Raw genomic sequence first — 17,820 nt, 5'->3', positions numbered from 1 at the left:
GTGGGAAGGTAACAGTGTTCCGTGCCTAGTTATGCTGGCCATGTGACCATGGAAGCTGTCTATGGACAAATGCTGGCTCTGCAGCTTGGAGACGGGGATGAGCACCACACCTTAGAGTCAGACATGACTAGACTAAATGTCAAGGAGATCCTTTACCTATCTGCAAGGAACATGTTCCTTCTACATATTTCCTTAAGTTGTGATGATGGGCACACATGCACCATAAATACTGGGCTGCGCTCTGCTAAAGTGAACACTTATAAACTGTCTACATATGAGAAACTACAGTGTTTTACTGATATGAATGGAATACAGGGAGAAAAAGGGAAAGCTTACCATCAGATTAACAAAGCTGAAAGCGAACTTGCTCATAGGTGTGAACAAATTTCTTTAAGTATTATTCTGCTTTATGCTCTTCCCCCCCCCCGGCTCATACCAGTGACCCCCCCCCACCAGGTGAGGGGATCTTCATCATGAAGCCCAATTTAAACAGAGGAATGAACAAGCTTTACTTAAATTAGCAGTTTCTCATTTCCACTCTATTATCTCTGTCAATGTCTTCCTCAGTAAAGTCAGTATTAAAATCTACTGAGTTGAATGAAAACATAACTGACAGAGAAGAACAGAATAAAGAGGCTGCAGTAAGGGGGAATCTAACAATTATTATCCTCATTTCCTCACATTAAAAAATAATTAAAGTGAAATATTATAGTCTGGTAAATGGAAGTGACATTAGAATTACTTTCCTCGTCAGTGGTTTAGATCAGCCATTCTCAACAGGGGCCATGAGACATTTTAAGGGGCCACAGACTGAAAAATGTGAAAGGGGGATTCTCTAATCAACTGTATGCATTGTACCCTTGTTTGACAGAGGGCCCTGGAATCTGAGAAAAGCTCCTAAAAAGGGCCATGGTCAAAAAAAGGTTGAGGATCCTTGATTTAAAAAAACATTTCACATTTCTCTCCATTACAATTGGTAAGGACTTTCCAAAGCTACAAATATAATTCCACTTCAAAATTAGATACTATACACTACTTGGATATTCAAGACAAAAGACACTGCATGTAGGAGAAATGATGTAGACTGAAGCTGCTTAATATAAATTCTTGGAAATAACAAGGCAAATTTATCCAATATAGAGTAGGAAAATTAGCCTCATTCTATTTTACATCACTATTCTCTTCTCTTAGCATAACACATTGTAGAGTATAAGACTGTGGCACTAATGCCACGACTTAAAACCATCATCTAAGCTTCCTGGAGATAGCTATGCTACATATTGCTGAGTGCATGGAGTAGTCTACTGGACCACAACCAAACCCTTTAATCATTCCTATTAATTAGTTGTAATTCACCACAGATTTATGAACTTAGGTATTAATTCTTTGAATAGGCAGGTATATGGCTTTGCAATGTAATATCAAGATGCATCATACTCCTATTAATTTACAGATTAAAGAAACCATAAAATGTTCTGAAAATACCAGAATTGAAGAAGAAAAGCTTGAAGAGGCTATCTGATGACATGAGAAATATGTCATCAAAAAGTATGCAGACTGCCTTTCAATATGAACATCACAAAGAATGTTGAAGCATACTGAGCTACAGTATCAGTTCATTCCCCAGTAAAACAATACTTTACAACAACTGGGAAATAAGCCCCAGTTAATTCAATGGTGTCTACCTCTCAGCAGCCATGTTTAGAATTGCACTGTAAGTAACCCCCATGACAAGAAGGAAGATCAGTATCCAAACAGGGGAGAAATTGAAAAGGATAAAACAACATCTATTACCTACACTCTTTTCATGAAGGGGATTCACAATGGAAGGTTATCAGGCACACCTACTTGCAACAGAAGAGACTATGAAAGCAGTCTCAGAGCAGAGTTTTCACCTTACAGTGGTGCCTCGCTTAACGATAAATCTGCATAGCGACGAATTTTTGTGATTGTTTTTGCGATGGTTTAGATAGGAAAATATCACTTTGCAATGATTGGTACCATTTTGCGATGATTTTCCAACAGCTGATCGGCGGTTCCAAAATGGCTGCCGGGTAAATAAAATGGCCGCCTGCTGTGTTTTTGCCCGGATTCCTCGCTTACCAGGCAGCGAAAATGGCCGCCGTATGGAGGATTTTCGCTTAAAGGTGATTTTTTTTGCCCATAGGAACGCGTTAAACAGGGTTTAATGCATTCCTATGGGCTTTTAATTTCCGCATAGCGACGAAATCGCTTTGCAGCTATTTTTGCTGCACGTGCTTGCCCAGCAGGTGAACAGGCAGTGGAAATGCACTGGGGAAGCCTCTGAAACCTGCGCATTGCCGGGGTGAGGTGGATGGGGGTGTGGCAGAGGTAGGCCCACCACCCTCCCAGAGGCCCCCCCGCGGCAAAGCGGGGCTTTCAGAGGTGCATTTTCACTGCTGAAAAAGCCCCAGGCGGCTTCTGAAAGCAACTCTTTGCTGGGGTGGGTGTGGGTGTGGCAGGCCCGCCACTCCCCCAGAGCCCCCCCTCACGCCGGATTCGTCGTTAAATGGGGCGCCTGTTAAGCGAGGCACCACTGTATTTTAAATAAATAAAATAAATTTAAGTAGCTTCAGATTTCTGAAATGATTATAGAAATGCAGACAAGGCTGAAAAATAAAACTGATGAAAAGGTATGTGTTGAGGAGAGGCGGCGGAAGTGTACAGAACACAAATGCGTAACATAACATTTTAATGCGAGAACAAAAGTTCACTAGCATATATAAATAGCAATTAATATATTAAGTGTTGCTACATTTCTGTTGTGTATGTCTACTGATAGCAACACATGCCTCAACAAACACACAAATGTATTTGAAGGTCATGGATGCAATAAAAGAAGGGTGGCAGGTAGCCAAGAGGCTAACTCATCTGATGCTATATTACCTTATCATAGACTATATATTGAATATGTTGCAGTACTACAAAGTGTAGTGCTAATTCATTTGATCATCATATGAAGCTATTTCAATTGATGATCAAAGTACTGTAATCTATGTACAGTAAGAAATACTGATTTGGATAAAAAGAATGGGGTTTCCCCTCCAAAGTTAAGGAGCTACAGCCCAGCTCTGCAAATTTTTATACCATCCACATAAACTAACCTTTTTCCTTAGATTTCCTGTCTTGTTCTCGGTCTCTGCTTTTGCTTCTGTGCTTGTAAGATTTCCGATCCCGGCTCTTCGAGCGCCTTCTGTCCCTGCTCCGTGATCTGTGTTTTCTGTCTGACCTATCATGGCTTCTGCTTCTGCGTCTGTCTCGACTCCTGGACATTAAAAGAAAAAAGAAGAAAAACAACAACAATGAAACAGTTGTCAAAAGCATTTCCATACTGAAATTTGTAATAATTTTATCTGAAAACTTATCAACTCAAGGAGGCATCTTATTTTCCATTTCTGAACATAGCTTTACACAAAACACTTGGTAATAAAGCTTATTTCATTTCATATGAATGCAGTGTCTTTACTTATTTCCCAAGGAAGTACCTGCTTCGTCTTCTCTCCTTGCTTCTTGATCTTTTATGGTCCCTTGACCGACTTCCTCGCCTGTCAGAAGTTCTGCTTGAATGTCTGCTTCGTGAACGACTCCTCTTCCTTCTTTCTCTATCACGAGCTCTCTCTTTTTCCTTTTCTTCTTCCTCACGACGCCTTTTTCTTTCTTTTTCTTCCCTTTCACGTTCCCTCTCTCGCTCTTCCCGTTCTAGTTTCTCTTTTTTTAACCGATCATCACGTTCAGGCTCTTCTGTTCTTTTTCTTAATTTCTCCTTTAAAAGGGAAAGAATTCCACAAATTGAAGGAAATACAATCTGGCTGACAAAAAAAACATGGCTTAATTTTACATAACATTTAGGCACTGCACATAAAGACAGTAAATTATGTTGACATAGTAGCTTTTACAGAAACTGCAGCTTGCAATTATATAGGTCCCTCTCTCAGTCTTGCTGCCTTTATAAGCTTCCTTGGTGAGCAAACCAGGAGGCCTTTTCGATGGCTGCTCCCTGGTTATGGTATGCACCTTGAAAAGCCATGTTGCCTCCCTCTCTCTTTTCTTTCTGTTGGCAAAGAACTTCCTTTTAGGTAGCTCTGACCAGGCAAATGGGGGGCATTATGGAATGCTCTATTTATTAATTGGGGGACGTATGTTCCTAAGTATTTTTAAACAGTGTGTCTTAAATATCATTACTTCCTTGTTTTTCAGTATTATATTTTTAATCGTGTTTATGATGTCATTTTAATTGACTGAGCCACCCCGAGACCACTGTGTGTTGAAAAGCAATAAATAAATATTTACAAACTCAAAACATTCCTTAAAGAGGACTACAATACAGGGATAAGTGCAAAGTATTGCACCTTGGAAAAAGAAACCAAACATACAGTTACAAGATGGGGGATACTTAACTCAGCAATACTATGAACGAGAAGGACCTTGGAATCATCATGATCACAAGCTGATTATGAGCCAAGAGTGATGCGGGTACAAAAAGGGGAAATAATAATTTAGGCTGCATTAACAAAGTATAGTCTCCAAATCCCGCATGGTACTAGTTCCCCTCTATTCGGCACTGGTTAGGCCTCATCTTGAGTATTATGTCCAGTTCTGGACACCACACTTCAAGAAGGGTGCTGACAAATTGTAACAAGTTTAGACAAAGGCAACAAGGATTATCAGGGGGATGGAGACCAAGCCATATGGGGAAAGACAGCAAGAACTTGGCATGTTTAGCCTTGAGAAAAGAAGACTGAGGGGAGATATGATAGCACTTTTCAAATACTTGAAAGGCTGTCATACAGAGGAGGGGCAGGATCTCTTCTCGATCATCCCAGAGTGCAGGACATGCAACAATGGGCTCAAATTACAGCAAGCCAGATTTTGGTTGAATATCAGGACAAACTTCCTAACTGTTAGAGCAGTAGAGTAAGATAGTGGAACCAGTTACCTCGAGAGGTGGTGAGTACTCCAACACTGGAGACACTAAAGAGAAATTTAAACAGCTACCTGTCAGATCTATTTTTATTTATATTTCTGCATTGATTCAATGGCCTTATAGCCGCCTTCCAATTTCATTATTCTATGGTCCTATTGTTCTATGATTAATTAAAGACTGTTTGGAACTGCTTATTTCAGGTAAGAACACTGAAATAACATGATGGGTTCCCATCACCATATTTTTAATACAAATTACAGTATTAATATACTCAGTACAAGAAGAGAGATATGCTGAACCTACTTTTAATTCTTCAACCGTAGCTTTAATTTTAGCATAACCCATATGCTGTTTTCCCATCAAATGGTCATCTACCCTGGACTGTGCGTCTCCTACAATTAAAAAGGCTCCACAGACTTCACAAACTTCCATTTGCTTTTCTTGAGCTGCAAAGCTCTCAATTGTCTGGAAAAAAAAAAAAAAAGAAAATGTTCACTAACGAAGGCAATGACACTGAAGCTTTAATGACTACAACCCAATCACATATTTATGTCAATGATATTCCATTAGTAGAAATTTCTGTAGAGAATTGCCACACGTTTTGAATTTGGGGTAGCATTTGCTATAGTACACTGAGTGACATATCTGATGTGCAACAGCAAATGCTTATGCTAACTTCTTAACTTGTGACAATTCATTTCTGAAATGGGTGTACCAATGTTCCAGGTACTGTATTTTTTAAAAATTTAGCACCTTATTTTTTCTAGTTCTACCCCACTTTTTGAATCACAAGCCACCCCAACCCCCACTCACTTACAACCTGCTAACACAAAACATGTTGATAAACTTAAACAAAAGAGACAATCTGCTTAACTTCATAGGTGTTTCAATGTTACTAGAACTCAATTTTTAAAGAATGCAACCAACATATTATTCAAATAGTGTGCTAGACATAACAAACAGGACAACAGGAATTTCTCTTACCAAGTTATGAGATGATGGGGAAATACTTCTTTGCTGTCACATTAAGGCTAATTAAACAGATCAGCTAGTTTTTATGGCTTCTACTTACTGAAGTTGTAGACCTGAGCAATTCTCTTTCTTCTTTCAACTGTTCAACAAGTTTCATCATGCCTTGAGCCTCTTCTACCTTTCCTTCAGAACCCAATTCTTCAATCTACAAGAGATTTTTTAAAAAGCTATTACCATCTTGATCTAAGCTTCTGACTATTTCTGTATTACTAAAAAAACCTTTTACCTGTTGCAGAAGTACATCAATTTTATCTGTTAAAACTTGAATCTTTTCTTCATTTTTACCAGTAGGTCCTGCTGCCTGCTGAATATTAGAACAGAAACGTCAGTAACCAGCAAGAAACAACATTACTATCTTCTATGTCTTATATGCTGCTAGTGTCAGAAAAAAATAAGTAGAAGATAAAATTTTGTGATTAAGTTTAATATGAAAATTCTATATTTCAACTTCATACAAACTAATCTGCCAAATAATAACACAATCATATACATATATAAACAGAGACAAACCCCCTAAGATCAACAGGCCTTACTTTCAGGTAAATGTGTATGTGATTAAACCCAAAAATACATTGAGAATTTTCAGCTGGCTTCTCATGAATTAGAACAGTCAGGTAAAACTCATGCATTTAGTATACCAGCATGGGTATTTATGGTGTTATTCTCTATGGTTTGCAAAATTACAAGAGCTAAGAAGGTAACATGAGAAAAAAAGGTTATTTGTGATGTTTGTTCTTCAAGTGCTCATCCAAACACCAATGCTAATAGGTTTGTGCGGAGTTATCCTTTTTTTAATATTTATTTTTTAACTACTAGGAATAGGGTAGGGAGTACAAAAGGTAAAAGGCAGTGGGGGGGGAAGGGAAAAATTTGAGGATGGGAGAACACAGAATATACAATCATCCAAACTATTTATATTTCAATATCAAATCAACTTTCTGCTTTTTAAAAACTATTTTAAACCCAAGTTACTCTAGCACTGTAAGGAAACCGAGACCATTTGTAAAATATAGCCCATCGTTCAATTTTCTTTTGATTTGGACAGTCATTCAGCATGTCTGAAAGAATATCCCTTTCTGTGGCTTCGCATATTTTCTCAGTACGGAAACTCTTGTTTCCATAGCTCTGCTTTCTTCCAATTTTTGGAAGACAAGAATGGATCCAAGACAGCAATCCAATTTTTAACATAACATTTTCTGATTGTAGTGGCTAAATAGTTCACTGGGTAACTCTTTATCCCATCTATATTACCTGGTACCTTACTCAATAAACACAGTTCTGGAGTTAGTACAATTTTGTTTAACTGTTGATTAACATCTGATAACTTCTCTTTCATCAAATCTTCTATCTGGCTGAGACGCTCATTTACTTGCTAAAATCCTGTTATTATTATCTTCTGCATGGTAACCTGCCATTCTTCATCTGATTTTTTTGCCCCTATTCCCAAATTTTGAGATTGGGCGGACAAAGTCCCCAACATTTGATATTTTAATTTTTTCAAGGCCATTTCAATCTTTCCAATAAGTAGAGTCTGTATAAATAGTACTATATCCTTGACCAAAGTGGCCAACCCACGAGTATCTTTCCGAAATTTCCACTATTTTATCAACAAACCCAACCTACAATCATAAACCTCCCCTAGGTTCTTCCTCCCATACTTGCACAGATATTATAGTATATAAATCAACTTTTAGCCCAACAATTTAAATTACACCCATGGCAATATTATGAGAGTCCCACAGTCAGGCCAAAAGAAAAAAAAAAGAAAAAAAGAAAAATCCAGACTAAACAGCAGACACAGGGAGTCAGTCTCTCCAGTAGATATCCTTATAATCTGCCTGATGTTCTTTCCATTAATCCAAGGGTTCAATAACAGAAGAAAACTCCAGTCCTGGTTTTCCTAGCTCCTCAGTCTAGTCAATTGTGTTGTCTCGCTGATGATTCACAGTCCAATTTCTTTCTTCCAAAAGCTTACTCCTCCTCCTCCAAAAACCCAGCAAGATTCTGTTATCAGAGTCCCACACAGTCTAGGGAGAAAGGTCCAGGCTAAAAAGCATTCACAAAATTTCAGTCTCTTAAAGCCTGTTCATTGGGGTATTTCACTCTGGGATTTTTTTCCATAAACAAAAGATTTTTCCGTCTCACTGTCTCTCTCTTTGGCCTTGAACCAGCCTGCTGTTTAAGAGTCAGTTTCACTTTTGAAGAAGCAGGCTGGTAAGCAAAACTCGCTGCTCCTTATCTTCTTTTGGCCAAGTATTTTCACTCTAATTTCTTTTTCAGCTTAATGGGGCTGTTCATAAATCAAAGACTTCAACTTACTTTGTTGTTATATATTTTCAACGCTGTACTGTATATTGCTTGTTCTCCTCTCCTCAGGGGGTGGGGGTGGAGTTGCTCACAGCTATTCTGCCAAGATGGCTCCCATATCAGATCCGTGCTCAGGTGAATTTTCAGAGGTAATAAATATCAGGTTGCTGCACAATCTTCTTCCTTCTGGCGCTCACCAACTGCTTCAGAGACCTCTCCTGGTCTCCCCTTCGATCCCCCATTTCTAGAGGGACCCCAGACTGGGCGGTTCCAGCTTTTCCCGGGAGCTATTCCCGGAGGCTGCTGGCAGCACCACAACAAAGCTCCGCCTCTGCAGAGTTATCCTTTCAGAAAACTTGAAGAAAGTGTGTTTTGCCAGCCCTGCCTCTCCATTATACCACACAAGCACCAGTATTCAAACCCTGAGTTCTATACATTCAGAAAATTTACTGTTAAAGCATCAGTTACAGGCAGGTATCAAAAAGTTGGGGAAAGGATGGGCCACATGAAGGGACAGGCAACCACTTGAAGAACAAATTTTACAAACAACCACCTGATTTTCTTTGTTGTAGTCTCCATGCATTCACGTTAATAGGTGAACACTAGTGAACTCACCTCCAAAACATAAGAAGTGGAGGCAAGAGAGAGGCACTGCAAAGAGTATACCCTCTTGAAGAAAGTGACTCTCAAGGATCTGCTGTCCTGTTGATAAAGCTGGATAAAACTGAACACCTGGAACTAGGTAGCAGCTTGGAATAACCAGGAAAGGAAAGTTATCTTAGAAATTCTGCTCAGATAACCATAGTTTTAGTGTAATGACTCTTGGGAATTTCTGGCACCAGTATAGTGGTCTTTCAATATGCAAGCATGAATGACTTTACTATCCACATGGAGAATCTTTTGAGTGGAAATAATCTGACTTTTTTTTAAGGTCCAGAGTGTATCACAAAGTCTTGTGGATTGTCTATACAGAAATGCTCTCTCAATGTGGAACACGTATGTTCTTCTCACATCCAGGGAATACTTTTTCTATGGGATGAGGAAAAGCCTAGAGGTAGAATGACCTGAGCTGATTGTAATTTTGAGTAAGAAATTTAATTTGGCCAAAGCACAATCTTTCTCACCTATCTAGAGATAGGACAGATTCTGTTGAATAGCCCGCTCAATGAACCATTGTCATGAGCTGAATCAAAGGAACAAAAGTCACTGGTTCAAATGAGCTTTTATGAGTTAAAACTAAAGACTTCAATGTGGAACTAGTGAATGCACATGTGGGAAATGATGATGCATTCCTGGTATATATTTCTGAACTCCAGGAATCGTAAGCAAAATATACCCTACTGGCAGGGGTTACATAAGCTGAAAGGGCAGTTCAGTAAACTTCAATGGAAGACAACGGCAAAGCCTTGTTTAATAACAGAAGTAAAAAAAAATATGAAAAATGAAGTTATTTGGATCAAAGGTACTGATAACAATTTTCTTTAGGTATGTAGTGGAGAAACTTTCAGTGGGAAGGATGAAGAGCTACATGAAAATAAGCATCTTTCAGATCTATAGTTCAACCAATAATCTTCCCTAATTCAGGAGAGCTCAGCCACAGCCACTATTCTGAGGCAATTCATACTAATGTAAGCAGTGACGTCTCACAGATCCATAATAAGTATGACATCTCCATTCTTTGTTGGTAGTTAGCCTTCGACTTACGAACGGCCCTAGTTACAAACATTTCAACTTACAAACAGCTCTGATAGAAAAATATTGACTCAACTTGCAAACTTAGATTCGAGTTACAAACTGAAAAAAAACACGTGGCAGGTGGGAAAAGCGCAAAATTTGAACTTTCAGTTAACCATTGGCCAGTGAAGAGGGTGCCTGTCTGCTTCCCTGCTCTTCCCAGCATTTTGAGAGTGGATTTGGAGACAGTCTTCAGACTGCCTGGTACTGCCTAGTATCGCCTGTTACAGTGCTGTATGGACTGTTTTTTAAGGCTTTTTAAAAAATTTTGTTTTTTAAAAGGTGTTCCCTCTTTCCTTTGCTGCCCCCCTTTTCCCCAAAAGGTGCTTGTATTGGCTTTTCTTGATTGAAAAGGTGCTTTTCAAGGTGATCTGTTGTCTGAAAGGTGCTTGGTTTTTTCCAGAAGGTGCTTGTCTTGGCTGAAAAGGTGCTTTTCAAGGTGTTCTGCTGAAAAGGTTTCTGCTCCCTCCTCCCTCTTTTCTTTCCTTTATTTTAAAACCTAAGTCATTTTAGGTTAAAAAGGGGAAAAAAGAAGAAAATTCTGCCCCTAGTGGTATGGATGGATTAACCGGCTTTGCATTAGTTCCTACGGGAACTAATGATTCAAGTTACAAACCGCCCCTCAACCTAAGAACCAAAAACAGCGGGAACGGATTAATTGGTTTTCAATGCATTCCTATGGGAAATGTTGATTCGACTTACGAACCTTTCGACTTACAAACTTCCTTCTAGAATGGATTAAGTTTGCAAGTTGAGGGTTGACTGTAGTCTAAACTTTAAAGCAGCACTGAAAAGTACCAAAAGCAGCAACCAATATGGTGAGGAACAGCCTCAAGAAGTGTGTTTCAACAGGGGTTCAGACAGCAGCTGAACAGATCCTGTGGGTGGTAGGCAACTGAACTCTATGATACTGCACTTTAGCAAGTACCTATCAATTAATATCAATGTTTTTCCAGACTTGAATATGTTGTGGAAGCCTTGACCCAAAGATGGTTTCAATATTGAGATGGTGGTTAAGATGGTAACAAGTACTCCTGGTAAGTTCAGCAGTGCAAAGGGAAGCAAAATGCTGTCATGCCTTTCCAGTTCTCAACACAGTTTATTTTGTTTATCTCAAGGTATCAACAGAGATGTGTTGGTCAAAAAGTCAGGAAAGGATATGTGATTATGGCAGGAGATTTCAACATGGTCTTAGATAAGTTGAAAGATAAATCTACACATAAAAAAGATGAATTGCATAAAAGGGATAACCCCCTAAGTAAGATAATAAATACTACCGATCTGAAAGATATATGGAGAGAATTGAAGGGAGATGAAAGGAGGTTTACATATTATTCTGCGGTACATAAAAGTTACTCTAGAATAGATTTTATGTTTATATCACAAAATTTAATTTCAAAAGTAGTAGACACAAATATTAATGTGATAAAGATAACAGACCATGCATTGATGGTGATGGAAATAAAAGTGAAGAAAGATTATAGAGAAGCTAGGAGATGGAGGATAGACTCCAATATTCTTCAACATACAGAGGTGATAGACAAAGTCAAGAAAGAATGGTTGGAAATATGGTCATTTAACGAAGCGGGTGGGAATAAAATAGGCGTGTTATGGGACACCATGAAAGCTGTTATGAGAGGAATTGCTATAAGAGAATCTTGTAGATTAAAAAGATTGAGAGAAGGAAATGTAAAAAGGATTGAAGAATCATTAAAGGATTTAGAAACTAAATATTTTATAGATAGAGACAATAAAAAATTATTAGAGATACAAGCTAAAAGAAAGGAATTGGAAAGCTTAGAATTAGAAAAAGTACAGAGGGACCTGATATACACTAAAAGGAATTTTTTTGAACATAGTAATAAAAATTCAAAACTTTTAGCTAGAATGGTTCATACCAAAAGAACAAAAAACAACATTGGTGTGATTAAAGATAAAACAGGAAAAAACTGCAGTTTAATGAAAGAAAAATTAAAGATTATACAAGATTTTTATCAAAATTTATATAAAAGTAATAGTGCATCAAAAGAAGATATAGAAACTTATATTAAAGAAAATGTTAAGAGTGAAATATCAGAGAACGATAAAAAAGACTTAGATAAAGAAATAAAAGAGGAAGAGATTATAGAGATAATTAATAAACTAAAATATGGTAAAACCCCAGGTTTTGATGGATTAGGTTCGGAATACTATAAAACCTTTAAATCGATATTGATCCCTAAATTAAAAATGCTTTATAATGAAATCTTGGAAGGAGAGAGGATACCAGATTCATGGAAACATTCATTGATAACTCTTATCCCAAAACCTAATAAAGATCTAACAGACCCAAGTTCATATAGGCCTATTTCTTTACTAAATCAGGATGCAAAGATATTTACAGCAATACTTGCAAATAGAATTAATAAATTTATTATAAAATATATCAAAGAGGATCAGAATGGTTTCTTGAAAGGTAGGCAAATGGAAAACTTAACAAGGAGGGTCTTGAATATTATACACAATATAGAAAAAAATAAACTGAAGGCAGGCATTTTATCATCAGATATATTTAAAGCATTTGATTGTGTGGAATGGCCAACGTTAAAGACTTTGTTAAAGGGTTGGGGTTTTGGAAAAAAGTTTAGGGGGATAATAGATCAATTATATTTAGAGAATACCTCTGTAGCAATAGTTAATGATGGGATGACAGACCAAATAGCTCTTGGCCGAGGTACTAGGCAAGGTTGTCCTCTCTCTCCAGTTCTGTTTTGCCTGGTTATTGAAATGTTGGCAAATGTAATTAGGAACGATGATTTAATTGAAGGTATAGGAGAAAAGAAGACAAAGATTAATTTATTTGCGGATGATTCCTTATTGACAGTGAAAAACCCGTTAGAATGTATAGATAAAATTAAAACACACTTAGAAAAATTTGGAAAAATAACCGGATTAAACATAAACTGGCAAAAATCTGACTTAATGTTGTTTAATTATAGTAGAATAGAACAAGAAAAGTTTACTGAAAAACATGATTTTAAAATATGTAAAACAATTAAATACTTAGGAATAGATTTAGCGAAAAATATTCAAAAGATAAAGGATTATAATTATAACAAACTAAAGGAAGTAATTAATAAGAAACTACAAGAATATGATAAGTTCAAATTATCTTGGTTTGGAAAGATTGCATTGGTAAAAATGAAAATTTTACCAAAAATTAATTTTCTATTCAGAATGTTACCAATGCAGTTAACAGAGGATGAGTTGAAATATTGGCAAGGAATAGTTAACAAATATTGTAATGGAGGGAAGAAATCTAGAATAAATAAAAAGTATTGGTATAAAACAACAAAAAAAGGTGGTATAGGTATACCAAATATAAGAAACTATTATTTAGCTAACCAACTGAGGTTTATTGGTGAAATTATATATAATCCGGAAAGGTTAATTTGGTGGGAAATGGAATCATCAGAATTACAAGGAAATATAGAAAAATATTTATTTGCTAAAGGTAAGAAAGACAAAATAAGTCAAGTTAATAATCCTTTTTTAAAGACACTGTTAAATATATGGTATAAGTATAAAAAGAATTTATGTTCATCATACTCTCCATTTAGATTAGTGACAGAAATAGAAGATTTTCCTACCAATATGAAGGTGTATATGGATTTATTTAAAGAAGAAAAAGTGATTAGACTGAAAGATTGGCTGTATAAAATGAGATCGATAGATCAAATGAAACAAGTATTTCAAAACAAGACTATTTCATGGTTGAACTATGCACAACTGGAAAGATGGACTAAGGAATGGGCAAATAAATATAATAAAGGTAGAGAACACACAAAATTTGAGCAATTTTTATTCTCATATGAGGACATTCAGATGACTGACTCAGTAAAAGGTACAGTGAGTAAAATTTATTCACTTCTTAATTTAGAGGAAGAAGAAAGTGAGAAAGAAGGATTGAAATTGGTGTGGGAACAAGATATTGGGAAAAGAATAAATGAAGAAGAATGGAGGAGGATATGGAAAATGAGGATTTTAAGATTGATGTCAGTAAGAATAAAGGAAAATTTTTTTAAACTTAGTTTAAGATGGTATTTAACACCAGTAAAATTAAACAAAATCAACACCAGTCATCCGAATGTCTGCTGGAAATGTGAGAAAGAAGTTGGTACATACTTTCATATGTGGTGGGAATGTGAAAAGGTACAAAGTTTCTGGAGACAAATTTTTAAAGAATTAAGTTGTATCTGTGGAAAAGATATAGAATGTAAGGCTGAGATTGCTTTGTTATCAATATATGAGAATGTGGAATATGACAAAATGATTAAATAATTGATAACTAATTTAATAACAGCAGCTAGATTGATTATTGCTAGACAGTGGAAATTAAAGACTGAATTACAAATTGAAGAATGGTATAAAGAAATATGGAATATAGCATTAAATGATAAATTAACTTGTAATTTAAAGATGAAGAAAGGAGAGTTGAAAAAGAATTTTTATGTAATATGGGGCAAATTTTTGGAATATGTGTTAATAAGGGGAAAAGGGAGAGCTCCAAATCAAGAATCTATGCAGTTCTGGAGAGGAGGACAATAGAAGAAGAAGAATGAGAAGAAGAAGGAAAAGAAGAATATGGCAAGAGGTCCCGTATATGGTGGTGGGGAACACTGTTATTGTGTTGTAAGTGTATATGTTTTATGTATATGATTTTTTTGTTATAGTTATAAATAAATAAATAAAAAATATTTAAAAAAAAGTCCTTTAGGAGAAAGGCAGCCTATAAACATTTTAAATAAATGAATAAATAAGTATTGTATGGTGAAAAAAAAAAAAAAAGAGATGTGTTGGTCAAAATTCATGTTTTCCCTCTGTAGATTGTTGTTTGAACTTGGAAGAGGAACTGTAGGGTGTCTGGAGGAAGACTGTTGTGGTCTGGTGCTATTCTGCTGGAATTTATAGTAGGCAAGTACATGTGTGATACTGATGGAATGCTGGTAGAAGAACTCCCATACATCATGCAGTAGTAGCCAATTTGTGTTCTCCACCTAATTTTTCATCTGTTTTAAGTGAAGAAGCCATGGACCTCAAAACGAATGTCAGCTATCTCATCTCTATCCACTTGTGACAAAGATATGAAACAGAGCCAGGAATGATGCTGCAAGGTGACTACTCCTTAAAGGATCACTTGAGAACATTAGGCTGTATGCCATGCTGAACTAATTTGATGTTCAGCCACATTACCTGCTTCCCAGAGAAAGACTGTTGCTACTTGTTTCTCATCATATGGTAGGTGGCCCATGAGAGCACCTCCTTCTCCCAGAGAAACATCTGGTATAATGTCAGATGTACTTGTTGGTTTGCAATTTTCAGGCTGAATGCTACTCCAGAATAAGCCTGGTGACCTAACAGATGTCTCTCTTCTTTTCTCTGGAGGCAGAGGTGTGGTTTTTTTCACAAAGGAGGCTGTCAAATCAAATTTGGCAAAGGATGGTGAAATAAAAACTTGCAAGCTTCTTTCTTTGGACTTCATAAATTATCCAAATGACAAGTTGATAGTGGCTTCTGACATATTACCTTCAAAAATTTAATCAACGATGAAAACTAGAGAAAGACCTCTGATGCACAGTTTAGGATCCAAGACCTAAAAACATGGGGTCTTGTTTTGGTTGTTCCTGCCGACAGTAATGTATGTTCAAACACCTGGCAAGTCAAGTTAGGCACCTAGAATGTTATAACAACCTGAGAAAGTGATAGTGGGTCACTGGCCAACACCAGTGGATCCGGTGTGTGTGTGTGTGTGTGTGATGATTATGGTTGTGCAGCAGATGATACCAAGCTGTCATCCAATTCAGTATTGATTCCAGAATGTTGTAATGAAGGTCAGTGAAACACCTTCCCCATCTGGATTAGCAGCAGGGGCACATCCAATTATCTGGAACCACCTGAGCAACCAAATATGTTACTAGTTGTGAGACAACTGTGCATGTTGGGACACATCTTGGGGCAGACATAGTCAAGGTAGTAGTAGAGGTTGGTTTTGAACTATATTCAAGTTGCCAATACTTAAGTGGGCACAATCAGTGCTGCCAATATTGATATCAAGGAAGATTATGACACTGCTGAAATGGTTTTGTACCCATCTGTACTTAACTTTCTAGGTTTCTGATGATAAAGGGACTTGAGCAGTGGGCACCAGTGCTGCCCTTGATATGAAGGCTGGTAACTTTATCATGGTGATGATGAGTACCATCCTCTGTGGAAGCAAGATGACTTTGATTGGGGCCTGTATGAATGCTATCACGAACTCCCATATTGCGAGTACCCAGGAACAATGAGAAATTGCTCATGTTTAACTGACGTAGTGGGTTTGCTATTATCAATAAGGTCACCAGAACCAAATCTGAATGAACAGAACATATATCTGTGCTAATTAATATATAATAAAGTGGTGTAACCGGGGGGGGGGGAGGTTGGGGGAAGTCTTCATAATGGTTTCCCCGTACTCCAACAAATTCTGATAAAGTGTGGCCACTGCAGCAGACAAGACAAAGGGGTTGAAGACTAGCACATATGCATTAATGTAGAGGAGTAGGGCTACCACCAAAATTCTGTCTCGCCATCTAGAAAGTACTAAAAGGGTAGCTCTGTGCAGGCAATTAGCATGAATGCAGGAACCACAGCAAAGAGAAATATAATTAATTAAAACGTCACTTTTTAAAAAGTGACTTAAGCACATTATATACACATGACTGGCCAAATCTGAATATTCTCTATTTTAAAGAACACTTATAAGAAAAATAAAAAGAGCATATAGATTGAATTCACATCTGCTTTTGTACTTACACCAGAGGACTGTTGATTCTGAGACAATGCTAAGCGAGCATGGCCTCTTCGAATTCGGCGTTCAACTTCTGCGAGCAAAGTCTGTAAATAGCGAAGGAACTCTCTTTCATAGCCTACTTTCATGAATCGAGAACTCTTCTCATACCTGATAATATATATATTTTTAATTAGACTTTAAACAAACACCATCTACACATAGGGAAAATATATGGCAAATATACACACACAAGGAATATGAGCATATAACTAAAGATTAAAACAGGAGAAATGCTTGTACAGTGGTGCCTCGCATAGCGATTGCTCCGTTTTACGACAAAATCGGTTTGCGATGGACTTTTTGCCATCGCAAGAGCGATCGCTTTGCGATGCCCCTATGGGGAAATTCACTTTGCGATGATCACGGGGAAGCGATCATCGCAAAGCCCCCATTTTTGGGATGATTGTGGGAAAGTGATCATCGCAAAGCCCTGCAGATCAGCTGGCCGAAAATGGGGGCTTTGCGATGATCGCTTCCCCGCGATTATTGCAAAGCCCCCATTTTCGCACAGCTGATCGGCGGTTCCAAAATGGCGGCTGCTGTTTTGCCTCGCTTTAGAGGCACCCAAAATGGCCACCGCTATGGAGGAATTTCGCTTAAGGTTAGTTTCTAAGCCCATAGGAAAATATTAAACACGTTTTAATACGTTCCTATGGGCTTTTTAAAATCGCTTAGCGATTAAATCACTCAGCGCCGTTTTTTCCTGGAACGGATTAACGTCGCTACGTGAAGAACCACTGTATTGGTGCTATGTTTAGTAGTCATAAAGCCCAACTCACTGTTTTCGGAGGTTTTCATCATGAATTTTTTCACATGGGCCTAGAAACAAACAGAATAAACATAAATTTAAGTGCTTTTCTGCTATCAGTAAACAAAAAAAAAACCTCTAAATTTTCTTCTGTAAGACACTGTAATTACTAAACAAGAACAC

The 17,820-nt window shown here is 37.3% G+C and overlaps 1 protein-coding gene across 8 annotated transcripts in view; it reads right to left on the bottom strand.

Annotated features, from left to right (window-relative positions):
• Positions 1–17,820, bottom strand: part of LUC7L3 (LUC7 like 3 pre-mRNA splicing factor) — a 45,226-nt gene that overhangs the window by 5,860 nt on the left and 21,546 nt on the right. For 5 of the 8 annotated variants that reach the window (XR_012083829.2, XM_020815068.3, XM_020815055.3 and 2 more), the window contains exons 3-9: positions 17,669–17,708; positions 16,853–16,997; positions 6,204–6,281; positions 6,018–6,122; positions 5,249–5,410; positions 3,507–3,784; positions 3,126–3,286 (exon numbers count right to left, since the gene is read on the bottom strand). Coding sequence is in view for 7 of the 8 variants with exons in the window: in XM_020815068.3 (XP_020670727.1) it covers positions 3,126–3,286; positions 3,507–3,784; positions 5,249–5,410; positions 6,018–6,122; positions 6,204–6,281; positions 16,853–16,997; positions 17,669–17,708 (969 nt within the window). In the remaining variant the exon portion in view is untranslated. The remainder of the gene's footprint in view (positions 1–3,125; positions 3,287–3,506; positions 3,785–5,248; positions 5,411–6,017; positions 6,123–6,203; positions 6,282–16,852; positions 16,998–17,668; positions 17,709–17,820) is intronic. The other 3 variants (XM_078384230.1, XM_020815060.3, XM_078384229.1) reach the window with 1 other exon arrangement.

This window comes from Pogona vitticeps, chromosome 2 (assembly GCF_051106095.1).
Source record: "Pogona vitticeps strain Pit_001003342236 chromosome 2, PviZW2.1, whole genome shotgun sequence".
Taxonomy (NCBI): domain Eukaryota; kingdom Metazoa; phylum Chordata; class Lepidosauria; order Squamata; family Agamidae; genus Pogona; species Pogona vitticeps.
The sequence above is the reverse complement of the archived record's forward strand: the minus strand, read 5'-3'. Positions and strand labels throughout refer to the sequence as shown.